At 42.9% G+C, this 13,288-nt stretch overlaps 1 protein-coding gene across 8 annotated transcripts in view; it reads left to right on the top strand.

Annotated features, from left to right (window-relative positions):
- The window catches only part of LOC114597992 (neuroligin-1), a 625,400-nt gene that overhangs the window by 604,848 nt on the left and 7,264 nt on the right, over positions 1-13,288 (top strand). For 5 of the 8 annotated variants that reach the window (XM_077929763.1, XM_077929762.1, XM_077929768.1 and 2 more), the window contains one exon: positions 5,415-5,627. In XM_077929763.1, the coding sequence (XP_077785889.1) occupies positions 5,415-5,627 (213 nt within the window). The remainder of the gene's footprint in view (positions 1-5,414; positions 5,628-13,288) is intronic. The other 3 variants (XM_077929769.1, XM_077929765.1, XM_077929767.1) reach the window with 1 other exon arrangement.

Below are 13,288 nucleotides of genomic sequence, written 5' to 3'. Positions count from 1 at the left end.
AGAGACCTATGATACATATCCATACATTCACCTTCTGAAGAGCACAGGGAGCCCTGTTGTGCACAAATGTTCTGCCTGCCTAGGGCTTCCTCGTTTACTTGAGATGAGAGCCCACCACCACATGCATGAACTCAGGTGAATTGCTCACTCCACCGTGACCAAAAGCCAGGACAAATTTGGAGGGAGGTCTTCGTCTCATTGGATGAGCATGTATTCTGTTCGACTCAAAAGGTCTCATGTTCAACCCCCAGAATCTCCAGGTATGGCCAGGAAAGACACCCTGTCTACAGCCCTGGAGAGGCACTGCCATTTATTGTATGCAATATGGAATTAGGTTCACCAGAGGGCTGCCTCAGTATAAGAAATCTTCCTACATTCAGCCTGGCTTAAGGCCACTGAAGCAAAATCTGTGCCAGATTGCGGCATGGACTATCAATTTGCTTCTGTGTATCTGGATGGTGGTGTTCATTTCTAAAGCCAAGTATATCCTCTCTCCTCCCCCCCCAAAGAAAACCCCTCCTATTTTGGAATAAATAATAATATTGTATATTAAGTACAACTGGTTACATACCCAGAGACTGTAATCTGACATTTGCTACAGTGGTTATGCATCTCTGCAATCTTTAATGAAGCATAACTGTGTCTGATTCCTGTATTCTCATTTCATCTCTTTTGCCCTTTCCTCATCTGCACAATATTTTTTAGCTTGTAGTAGGCCATAAGCAATGTATTGTCTTATTCCACAGTCATTGTACAAGGCTTATTGAAAGCCAGTCACTTTCTAGCTAGTTAGCTAGGTAGCTATCATCTATCTAACTATCATCTATCTTTCATTCTAGAAGATGGTTTCTAAATTGGCAAGTCACACTAAATTTCACTGTGACTTTTTAATTCCTGACTTAGGCACCTTCCCTCTGAATCGTTATTATATTTCCAGTGTGGTCCTCTCTGCTGAACAAGGTTTTCTTGTTGTATAAGAATAATTTATTATCATAATTACTCATTTCTGGATCTAAGAGGCATGTGATTTTAAAGGCCAGAGTGGAAGGCTGATATCCTTGTTTCTGTTTTTACTGAGTTCTCTTTTGATTTCATCATGAAAATTGGTGGTAACTGCCTTAATATTAATGCACTGAATATTTTTTTGTACTTGGTTCTATTGAAATATCTTAACAATGTGCCCACTTTCCTAGCAGTAAATTGTTAACAAAACCATGTGGCACTCAGTTCTGTTTTGGTGCATAACATGAAGAATACAGGAAGTCAACTAAGTAGGGTCTGAAGCACACAAAGAATCTATTCTGCTCTGACTAACATTGGAGATAACCTGGGCCCAAATATTCCTGTGACAATCTTGACCTATGGCCAATAAATTCATGGGGTGTGAGCATCTGAGCCAGTTTTATAGCACATCTTTTGGAAGGACTCTTGTTGAAACATATCAAGAGCTGGTGGAGCAAGCAAACGATTAAAAACTGTTATGTACTGAAGTTCTCACCCTGGGCCAGCAAGGGGATACTGTAGATAGCTAGTTTTCACTCAGGTCCACATATGCAAATAGGGGATTGAAAGTGATGTTCAGTGATTGGATAGTTACAGAAAATGGTCACAGTTGCGTTGTACTGGAGCTCTATATAAGCAGGCTGGCTGAACCCTTCAGTTCAGTTCTGTTCTGGCCTGTGAATAAACAAAAGCTGTTGAAGAATCGCTGTGTCATCTGATATGTTCACCCACAACTTAACAAAAACTGAAAATCAACACGGCTGCTTTCGGTCTCCCCCACCCCCAATACAGAATGCTATATGTACTGCATACCTATTGCACTTTTCAAAATGCCTTACATTTATTTGTCGTTTATTTATTTACTTATGCCATTCACTTCATTTCTGAATGCCTTCCCACGAAACATCCTGAAGCAACTGAGCAATAAAAATGTGTGTAAAAAGAACTGTAAATGACAATTACGCAGGTCTACATATTGTGTCTTGCACCAAGATATAATGCTGTCTCTGCATCCTCTGAGAGAATAATAGTGGACGCCATTATTCCTCACCACCCTGAGGAACTCTCTCTCTCACGCTGTACAGAGAGAAGGCAGAGAAAGAGCTTTATGAAGAAAGAAAATAATAAAACGTAAATGCTCCCTGACCCCACTAGGGGTTCTTCTCAGTTGCTTATTTTTTCCAATCCTAAATTCAGTTCCTCACATTTTGCAGCATTTTGGGGGGGTAATCCTCATGAAAATTAACCAGCGTTTTAGTGCATGTCTGTCCGAGTGAGAACATTTTAATATTAAGTTTCACTAATATACACATTTTGGAAAGCAGTGTCTTAAAGACAATGCATTTTTATGTTATTTTCTCTAACATCTTAAGTTCCATGCACACTGCCCCCTAATTTATGCAAACATTGGTTGGAGAGCTGAATTTCCAAAATTGAGAAAAGTGTGGATTTTTAAGGACAGCTGTGCTTTTGTTCGCACATTGTTTCGGAAAGATAGATTCAGTTTTAAATGCAAACCAAACCAAATTTCTCCTGCATCCTGAGCCCCTTCAAATGCTTTGGTATAGATCCCCTCACCCCAAAACAACTGAAATTCTCCACAGCTGAACAGGGCAGTAAAAGGGGGAGGGCCATTCAGCCTCAACCCCAATAGATTGCAGCTTATCCAGCTTAATAAATAAAATAAAACCAATAACTTTACAAAGGATATTAAATCACTCAGATACTATGACCCAAAAGGCCAGGCTTCTATTTGTCACTCTGGACATAAAATTCTCTCTCCTTATAACAGTTTGTTAATAAGATGCCATTGCTATCGCCCATTATGAAAAGGGCAATGTAGATGGGCCATCTCGTTTTTGATTAAAGAGTGGAATGGAAATTTTGTCCACTCCTCATCATAATTAAAGGTTGGTTTTCCATTTTCTGTAATTAAACCCAGTTATGAATAGAAGTAGCTTTTTCTCTTTTTTACAAAGATATTCTTAATCAAAGGTTTGCGGGTGTGTTTTTTTTAAAGTTCTTTCTAAAGCATCCTGTAGACTGTTGCCCTATGAAGAAGTGGAGGGATTTGATCCAAGTGCTCTCTTGCTTTGATTGCTAAGCTTGAAGGTTAAAGATCGACATTTGCAATTTTCATAGCTGCAACTCTTAAGCAAGGTTTTCAGATAGCACCAGGAAGAACATTTAAACTACAGAATGCTACAGAGCAGAGGGAGGAGACACAATTTTGTGATCACTGTCCAATTCATGCATATATTAGACTTGCGTGAACAAAGGCAGCGAAGTCCTCTTGGGTGGGTGTGTTTTAAATGTTATTAAACAAGAATGACAGCCCTGTTATCTATTTGTTATCTATATACACGTGTGTGTGTGTGTGTGTGTGTGTGTGTGTGTGTGGTCTAAATCACTGAGCCTAGTCAGCGGTTCAAATCCCCATGATGGAATCAGCTCCCATTGCTCTGTCCCAGCTCCTGCCAACCTAGCAGTTCAAAAACACCCCCAAAAGTGCAAGTAGATAAATAGGTACCACTCCGGTGGGAATGTAAATGGTGTTTCTGTGCACTCTGGTTTCCATCATGGTGTCCCATTGCACCAGAAGTGATTTAGTCATGCTGGCCACATGACCCAGAAAGCTGTCTGTGGACAGACGCCGGCTCCCTCGGCCTGAAAGCGAGATGAGCGCTGCAACCCCATAGTCTCCTTTGACTGGACTTAACCTTAAGTCCAGGGGTCCTTTACCTTTTGTTTTTACATATGTATGTAGTCAGTTCTCAACATTCCATAATAGTTAGTCTGCAGGGAAAAAGAAACCATAAATGGGGCCATTCATATAAAGAGTGGGGGTGAGTTGCACAGCCCGGCTGAGGAGTGGTTCTCAATGGTTGGGGGTCACATGGGGCAAGGGGAAGGCATAACCCACAACCCAGTATTGTCCGGACGTTACTCGGAAAGTGCTGTCATTTGCTCCTACGTGAAAAAGGGAAGCATTGTGTTTGAGGATACTGTCATTGTTTATTGATGTACATTGATGATTATGTTTTTCTATGTGTTGGAAACCACCCGCAGTCGCTGAGGCAACCCAGCCTAATGGGTGGGGTGGTATTATTATTATTATTATTATTATTATTATTATTATCATCATCATCATCATCATCATCATCAATGTTGCTTAATGCCAAAAGAGGCTACACAGCAGTTTAAAAAGTACAGAGTCCAGTTACACCAACCTTAAACCATAAGCATTCACAATTAAAATGGAAAATAAAATAATCCCATTAAAATATTAAAATGTAAGTATCCGCATTGAAACAGGTAATTAAAACAACCTTATTAAAACAACACAGTAATTGTACACCTGACGCCTCTTGTGTATTCAATCACTGTGAAAAAAGCTCACCTCTGCATTGCTACAAGCGGATGCCACAGGCATAGCAAGACCAACTAGGTTTCATTTGCTGATCTTAATACCTTTACCGGCATGGGAAAGGAGAAAGCATGTACAATATATTTTACAGGGGTTTTAACCAACAGGCCTCGACGAAAAGAGCATGCACAGTGCACAAATGGCGCTATAACCATGTACAAATGGCTTCTCAAAATTCTCCACCCTACCTTTGGGAAGACATGTTGAATCTGAAATTTTCTCAGAAAATATATATATATATCTTAGTTTGTGAATAAGGAAAGAATGATCAGAAAGTGCGTATAGTGCTACGCAGCTCGAATCACTGCAATATTAGAGAAATAAGTAAGATTTCAAAATATTTATTTATTCTTTCTATCCCACCCTGTTTCCTGTGTATATACAAATACGGATGTTAATTTGAGGTTGGGCAACAGTTAGGTGGGTAGATTACCTATTGCTGGAGTCTCTCCCCCCCCCCCGCCCCCAACGATGGGCTTACCGATATTGTTGGACTGCAACCCCAGCCAGCTTGAACAATGCTCAGAGGTTGTAATCCACAATATCTGGAAGCTATCATGTTGGTTACTCCTGGACTAGGAAGATATTCCTGCCTGGCTCTTGATGCGTAACATACATGCTCCCTGTGGGCCTAAGGAGTTTGGATATGGGGGTCTCAAAACACACCACGAAACAGATTGCGGGAGATGCTTATGTTCCTTTTTTGCATTGAAAGCAGCCTATCTTCTTCCAAAGTGCCTGCATAATGCATACCATCGTTTATCATGCATAACATTATTATAATAAACACTGAAGGATTTGTAGTGGGAATGATGAGTCACTTGTAAATGGTTGCCAAGTGGATAAAGAACACAATGTATTTACATAGTGCTTAACTCCTGTTACATTCGCCGTCAGATAATAACGGCGCAACAAGCGTAAGCCGAAATTTAGCATGCTCTAAATCCTTTCTCCTTTCTCTCTCCCCTCTTTTTGCAACTTGCAGGTTTCTTGAGCACAGGGGATCAAGCAGCTAAAGGAAACTATGGCCTCCTTGACCTCATTCAGGCCTTGAGGTGGACTAGCGAAAACATTGGGTTCTTTGGGGGCGACCCACTGAGAATCACTGTTTTTGGATCTGGCGCCGGCGGCTCATGTGTCAACCTCTTGACTTTATCCCATTATTCTGAAGGTAACCGTTGGAGCAATTCAACCAAAGGTATTATTGCAGGTTGCAAATTTTGACGATTTTGGTGTCTTGCATGCCACCACTATGTGTGACGCTCTTGTGTATATATGTGCATATATATAAATATATAAATATATATACACACACATACACACATATATATGTAGCTAGATGTATCAAAAGCAACTTAATCATTAGATGGTATTAATCTTTCTGTGCTTTGCGGGGAGGGGTGGGGTTCAAACCCGACTCAAAGGGGTGTAAACATATGTAAAAATCTCCCTCTAACTGACACAACTTCATACTCCTTGCATTCTCCTAATGTAGAGAGGATGGCTTTCGTTTGGCACTTTAACTCTTCCATGTTTATTGGGAAATTGAGGGCTTAATTAAAATGACTCGAGTAACGTGAACGGGAGAAAATGAGCCACAGCATGTTGAACGTGTTGGGAGGAAGGGAGTCAAAATGGCTCTGATGTCATTGTGAACACTTAATAAATAGCACCATCCTCACTGGTGATGCCACAGTGAAGATAAGGAGGCATTTAACAGTTGGTATTCCTCTTTTCGGGACGCGGGTGGCGCTGTGGGTAAAACCTCAGTGCCTAGGGCTTGCCGATCGCATGGTCGGCGGTTCGAACCCCCGCGGCGAGGTGAGCTCCCGTCTTTGGGTCCCAGCTCCTGCCCACCTAGCAGTTCGAAAGCACCCCTAAGTGCAAGTAGATAAATAGGTACCGCTTTATAGTGGGAAGGTAAACGGCGTTTCCGTGTGCAGCGCTGGTGCTGGCTCGCCAGAGCAGTTTCGTTACGCTGGCCACGTGACCCGGAAGTGTCTCCGGACAGCGCTGGCCCCCGGCCTCTTAAGTGAGATGGGCGCACAACCCTAGAGTCGGACACGACTGGCCCATACGGGCAGGGGTACCTTTACCTTTATTCCTCTTTTCAATCATACCATCAGAAGATTTTTTCCTGAAAGGAAAATGAACTAAGAGACATGAACTAAGAGAGATATAGGGCAGAGATGGGGCAATCCAGGCCTCTCTGTCTGGTCCTCTTCTCCATCACGTACCTTATTCCTAGGACATGCTTTTCATCAGCCTGAGTTTATACCCTCCTTGAGTGTTTTGCTTTGCTGGGATGTCTCCTTGAACTCTAATAATGCCTCTTGCTTCCTGGATGGAGGACACAGAGGAGTGTGTGTGTGTGTGTGTGTGTGTGTGTGTGTGTGTGTGGAGAAAGCAGCCAACACAGGGCATTGGAATAGATGACACTTGGGGTCATCTCTACTGCCCAGAGATATAATGTGAATGTGTCTCTTCCCCCACACTTGCCCCCGTTCCTGCCTGCTGTTGACAGGTAGACCCTGGAAGTGGAAGGTTGCCCAGATGGGATTGTGCTTCTTGGTCTGCAGAATATCCCCCTTGGATATAAGTTCCTAAAGGGGGGCACACTGGGGGTCATTGCAGTTGCCCGATACCCCTATAAGTAATAATCAGATTTCAGGGTCCTTGTTTGTTTTCATTTTCAAATACATTTTCATCTAATATTTCAACTGAGGTTGGGTCTGTTTGATCCAATGTTTATGAATTCATTCATTCATTCATTCATTCATTCATTCAAGTGTTTATATATTCAAGACAAAAGCATCCACAAAGCAGCTTGCACTATAGCTAATGTGAATGGGACCTGAGATGGCTTTTTTAAAGAGACTGAACAAATTCATGGAAAATGAGGCTAATAGTCACAATGGCTAAATGCTTCGTCCGAGAACAGACACCAGTGCCAGATTTAGGGACGTGCAGGCTGTTTCCTGCATTGGGTGCTGAGCCGGGGGGTGGGGTGTAAAATTGAGAAGATCCATAACCAAAAAGATCCATTTTGGGGTGCCAGTTTTTGGGTTCGTGCAGGGCGCCATATTACAAAAGATTTCCAGAGATTTCCACAGTCTGCCTCTGAATACTAGTTGGTGGGGAACAACTGCAAGAGAGGGCTGTTACCCTCATGTTCAACTTCCGAGCTTCCCAAAATGTATCTGGTTGGTCACTGTGGAAAACGTAACGCAAGACTAGCGATACCTTTTAATTGATCCAATATCCTTACACTGGGAAGGAGCAGTTACCTCCCTCCGCTTGTGAGGCTTGCAGAAAACACTTCCCTGTTGGGTATTCACTCAGCAGAACCTATATGCCATGCTTCCCCCCCCAGGGGGTACTCATGGGTACGTAGTACCGGCACCCCTTTTGTTGTTGTTAAAATGTGTGGCACTTACTGTAACAACTTCATGGTGAGTACCACCACCTATTCTTCTAGGGGGTGAAAGCACTGCTTATATGTACAGTGGTACCTCTGGTTGCAAACGGGATCTGTTCCGGAGCCCCGTTCACAACCTGAACGGAATGCAACCCGCATGCACGTGACGTCATTTTGCGCTTCTGCGCAAAACCCGGAAGTAACCCTTTCCGGTACTTCCGGTTTGCTGCAGGACGCAACCTGAAAAGACGTAACCCGCAGCGTTCACAACGTGAGGTATGACTGTATATATTCTTTGGAAAGAGAGTCAGTGACATTCACAGTATAGATGAAGCCAACAGTATTTCACCAGTTGTCAAGGGCCTGTTTAGCTTTTTTTAAAAAATGTGTAGAAATGTCTAGAGGAAAGTTCACTGACACAGCTCTCTGTTTCAAAGCTAATGGCAGAGCGGCTGCAAACTGTTATCTACTGTGAAGAAAATGAGCACTTAGTCCAGAAGTCTTTTGTCTGAATCGGTTATGAATTACACTTGGTGCCACCCAAGGAAAGAGCAGGCTTTTAAAAAACCATCTTTTTGCATGTGCAATCTAAAATTGCCCAAGTATCAAGGTCACTCCTGCATGCCTTTTCCTGATCTGTGCTCTTTTCAGCACAGCCAGCCAGCAAGGGGAAAAGGCTTTCTCGCCTTCAAGTTTGACACCCCATAGCAGGGGTCACCAGCCCGGTGCTCTTGAGAACTCATGCGCCCATCACTACCTCCTATGGAGGCAGTGAAAAATCACAGCAAATGTCTCTTCAAAAATCTACAGTGCATGAGATGGGGAAGCTGAAGCTGCCTGCACCATTTTGTGTTACTGTCTCTTTTTCTGCTCTTTTAGATGTGGCAGCCAGGGGCAGACTTTGGTATTATGGCGCCCTGAGCTAGGCCAAAATTTGGCGCCCCCGCCCCAGCCCTCACAGGATGCTGGGCTTTGGGAAGGAGGTACAGGGGCTCCAGCAGAGTCCTAAAGTCCTCCCACCTCCTTCTCAAAGCAATAACTAGGCTTTGGGAAGGAGGTGGGAGAGCCAGTGTGGTGTAGTGGTTAAGAGTGGTGGACTCGTAATCTGGTGAACCGGGTTCGCGTCTCTGCTCCTCCACATGCAGCTGCTGGGTGACCTTGGGCTAGTCACACTTCTTTGAAGTCTCTCAGCCCCACTCACCTCACAGAGTGTTTGTTGTGGGGGAGGAAGGGAAAGGAGAATGTTAGCCGCTTTGAGACTCCTTCGGGTAGTGATAAAGCGGGATATCAAATCCAAACTCTTCTTTTTCTCTTGGACCCTGTCAGAGCCCTCATGCCTTCTCCCCATAGCCCGGCGAGTGCTTCTCATGCACCCTCTGTGCTTGGAGCCCAGTGCAGAGGAACTGGCCATACTGCCCTAAAACCACCTCTGTGGCAGCCATTTTATGCTAAGCCACACACGCCCCAGTTCCCCAGTGTTATGACATTGCTAAAGCTCTCCTCCGAGCTCCAGCCTCCGTGACCTGGAGAAATGGACCACTGGCTACCATCTCTTCCTCACACCGCATTCTGAGAGGCACTTTGTAAGTGGGGGATGTGATTGTCATCGGTGGGGGAGCCATTTTTGCAACCCCTTTCATTTTGCCTCAGAACAGGGTGGGAGAGATGGTGTGCGCTGCACTGGAGCTGTCTTCCATTTCCACATGTCCAACAATGTTCAGGGCCCCCAACTTGTTCTCATTTCATCCCAACCCTGCCCCCAGCAAAAACATTTGAAAGTTCAGCCCAGTTCTAATGAGCTCACTCTGGGGGACAACATTGCCCACCCAGAGATGTGAAGTGATGCAGCTTTTGGTGTGGTGGCTCATTCACTTAGACAGTTGACCATTTGGTCCTGCAGTTATCCATGAAGTATTGATGAAGAAACATGCATAGGCCAACCCCATACTCCAAACAATTGTTTAGCAGCATCAGCAGCACAATGGTTTAAAAACTTTGAAGAAAAATCCATATCATCTTTTTCTCAGAGAGGGCTGGATTTCCTCAGGGAATGTTCTTAGAAGAAGTCCTCTGAAAAAGGTTGGGTTCAGCTTTAATCTGAACCATGAGATTTTTGTCACAATTAACTCGAGAACATAAGAAGATAGATCAGGCCAGTGACTCATCTAGTCCAGCATCCTGTTCTCACAGTGGCCATTCCATAAACTAGAGTAAAAATATCCATCTGTCCTTCAGTGACTGTGATAAATATGACTCTCACTCAAAGTGAGACTCGATTTATTTTAGCTGTATAGAACCACAGACCAAGATAGCGTTTTAAAAATTGTGGGTAATAGTGCAGTATGTATACAATGGAAAATATCAATGAACAAACTGTAGCCATGAATAACATACATTCAACTGGAGTTTGGACATGACCCAGCCAAAGTTAAGCACTTTTAAATCAGCATACGCCCTACGAAATAAGTGCTGTTCCATCTTAATAAAATTTACTGTTAAGTAAACATACATTAGATGAGGTTACACAGTCTATTGATTTTGGTTCTCTCCCACTGAATGTAAGGTAACTTCAACATGACCAGATGGATGGATTATGCCCTTTACTTTTGATAGTACCTGCTCTCTGTGCTAAGGCTACAATACTCAAACCATTTACTCTGGAGAAGTGCCACTGATTTTCATGGAGCTGCTAGAGAGAGAGAGAGAGAGAGAGAGAGAGAGAGAGAGAGAGAGAGAGGCTTTAAGGGTTAAAGTGGAATATCCCTTTCATCCATATTTTCCATTATCACAGTTCAATAAAAAAAAGATTTTTGTCCTTAAAGTAGCTGAATTGAGCTTTATGGTTTGAGGACTTCGACCACTTTTAACTTAATCCAACCTTTAATGGAGCATTTAACAAGCTCTGCTGTTTATATCAGCAGTTTCTGAGCAGGTGACTTTCCTTACCATCTAATCCATAACCCAGTAAGGCTGAAGTTGCTGGGATTTAAGCCGATTTAGTGCTTTTGCCATCAGTGGAAATAAACATGGCCCAGTGGCATTCATTTGCTATTTCCTCCCATTGAGGAGAGAAGGGAGTCATGTGTCAGCTTGAGGGTTATACTGGGCTGAGGATTATCCGTGGAACAGGAAATTACTCTGTACTATCTATGTGAATGAAGCTGTCCTTTCCACTTAAGTGAATGGCAAAGCCTTTTGGGTGTGGCTGAATCTATTTCTGGTCTGTGTTACAGACACCTTTTTTTTACCCATCCTGTTTCACATTTATTTACTTTCTCTCCCCCCCCTTCAAAATCCTTTCAAAACACATTGCATTCTGTCCATCAAAATACAGGTGTAAAACCATATTTTTGATATCTTTAAACCTATTTGGATACCTTTAAACTGCTGAGGAAATTCATGGCAACATTCAGAGGAGCGTGAAATTTATTGGATAGTGAAATTCCAATCTGTGTGTTGGTCCAAAAGGTGCAGAAGGAATCAGATTCCTTAAGCATTCCCGAAACAACAGTAAAGGGAGCAGCGTGGGGCAGATCCCACAAACCCATTCACCGATGGAGCAGAATTCTTAATCCAATTTGAGTGTATTCTGCCATCATTTAAAAGAAAATTCCTCGAGTTCAATGTAAATGAAATCCAAAGAATCGTTCAGAAGCTGAACTTGGATTCAGAATTCTATTGATTTGTGCTGTGCCAGAAATATTAACCACCGTAATGCAATGCAGAGTTTGAAACTAACCACACTGACTGAATATTACAGTCAGTAGTAAGCATATTGGCTCTGTAGAAATATGAGCTGCTTTCAGGCGGTCCTTATTTCGTGAGAGGGATTCAACTGCAAGCCAGAAAATTAAAGGTTTGCACAATTAAAGTGCCGCGTTGCAAGAAGCAACAACCACCCACTTTTACAAAAATCAAACCTTCTGTGGTAAGGAAAGTGATGGGGGAAAGTACTAGAAACTATGGGGCAATGATCTATTTATGGAGAAACTTAGAAGTTCAGCACAACAAGGACTGATCACATCACCTGGAAGCAATCTTAAGTTGATACCTGTGACATTTTCATGGGTCCTGTTGAAGTGCCACCTTCTTGGGGTGCTGCAAACAAACAATAAACTAAAATGTGTAATTCAGTATTTGACTTTTGCACGCTGTGCCCTTTTCCTCCCTCCCTCCTCCTCATGCGGAGATAGTAATGAAGTATGTGGGCCTTATTCCATTTGTTTGAATCTAGGAATTATCGAACCGACTGATCTGTTCCTTGGAAGAAGGAGGCCTAGCATGTGCCTATGTTCAAATAAACATGGCCTCCTCCATTGATTATTTTCTTCCCAGAAGGAAGGAAAGACGTTTCTGTGTGATGCCATGATGAGGATGCTGCCAGTTCACCTCCACAACTCAGTTCTTGTGAAATGTGAAAAAAGTGGTTTATAGGGCATAAAGAATTAAATAACTGCAGCAGAGTCTTTTCCCCCTGAAACTCAGAGATGAGGGACCTGTGGCCCTCCATACATTCCCATAATCTCTGATCACTGGTCATGCTGATTAGAGCTGGTCAAGTCTCAAGTGCATCTAGACAGCCACAAGTTCTCCATCTCTGCTATAACAATTTAGTACAACAATTTTATTCAAAATAAGCCACATTCTTCATGGACAAATCCTGACACTGAAGACAGCAATAAATACATGGGCATTGATGCTTTGCATCCGACGTTCAACTCATGTTTTATTCAGTGGTCCAGGTGCAGGAATGATCCACCAAATAACTATACTCTTTTCTTAGTAATATTAATATTGATTTATCTACCACATATACGCATGTCAAAATGGCTTCTAAATGGTCTAAAACAGGGGTCTGCAACCTGCAGCTCTGGTGGCTCTTTTACACCTTTGCCGCAGCTCCGGGGCGGATACTAGCGAGGGGAGGAGGCGCATTGTGCGTCCCGACACTCCCCACTGTGGCGGGCACTGTACTGGCTGTGACGTCGCATGGGGGCGGTGCGTGCGTTAGTCACGCACCATCCCGACATCACCTTCCCGCCCGCCCGCCCGCTACATTGTAAGGGGCATGTACGCTGGTCACTGTTTTGAAGGGGAGTGAAGAACACACACACACACACAAAAAAGGTAGCTTGTTAATTTAACGTTTATTTCTATGAGGAGGAGTAATTCTGAGGGGTCAAACAAAGAAATAATAAAAAAGTGACAAAAAAGTTATTTTTATAATGACGAGTTTTGCGGCTCCCAGTTTTTTTCTTCGGAAACGGGTCCAAGTGGCTCTTTTTGTCTTAAAGGTTGCAGACCCCTGGTCTAAAACTATAAAATCAATGCGTAATTAAAATACCCAATAGCAATTCCATCAAAGCAGTAAGAGCATCCATAACTAAATATACAATAAAACAAGTCAACTTTTGACAATAAAACACAATTAAAACAATAAA

The sequence above is a fragment of the Podarcis muralis genome, chromosome 6, assembly GCF_964188315.1.
Source record: "Podarcis muralis chromosome 6, rPodMur119.hap1.1, whole genome shotgun sequence".
NCBI classification, from domain to species: Eukaryota; Metazoa; Chordata; class Lepidosauria; order Squamata; family Lacertidae; genus Podarcis; species Podarcis muralis.
This window is presented reverse-complemented; position numbering and strand designations above follow the sequence as displayed.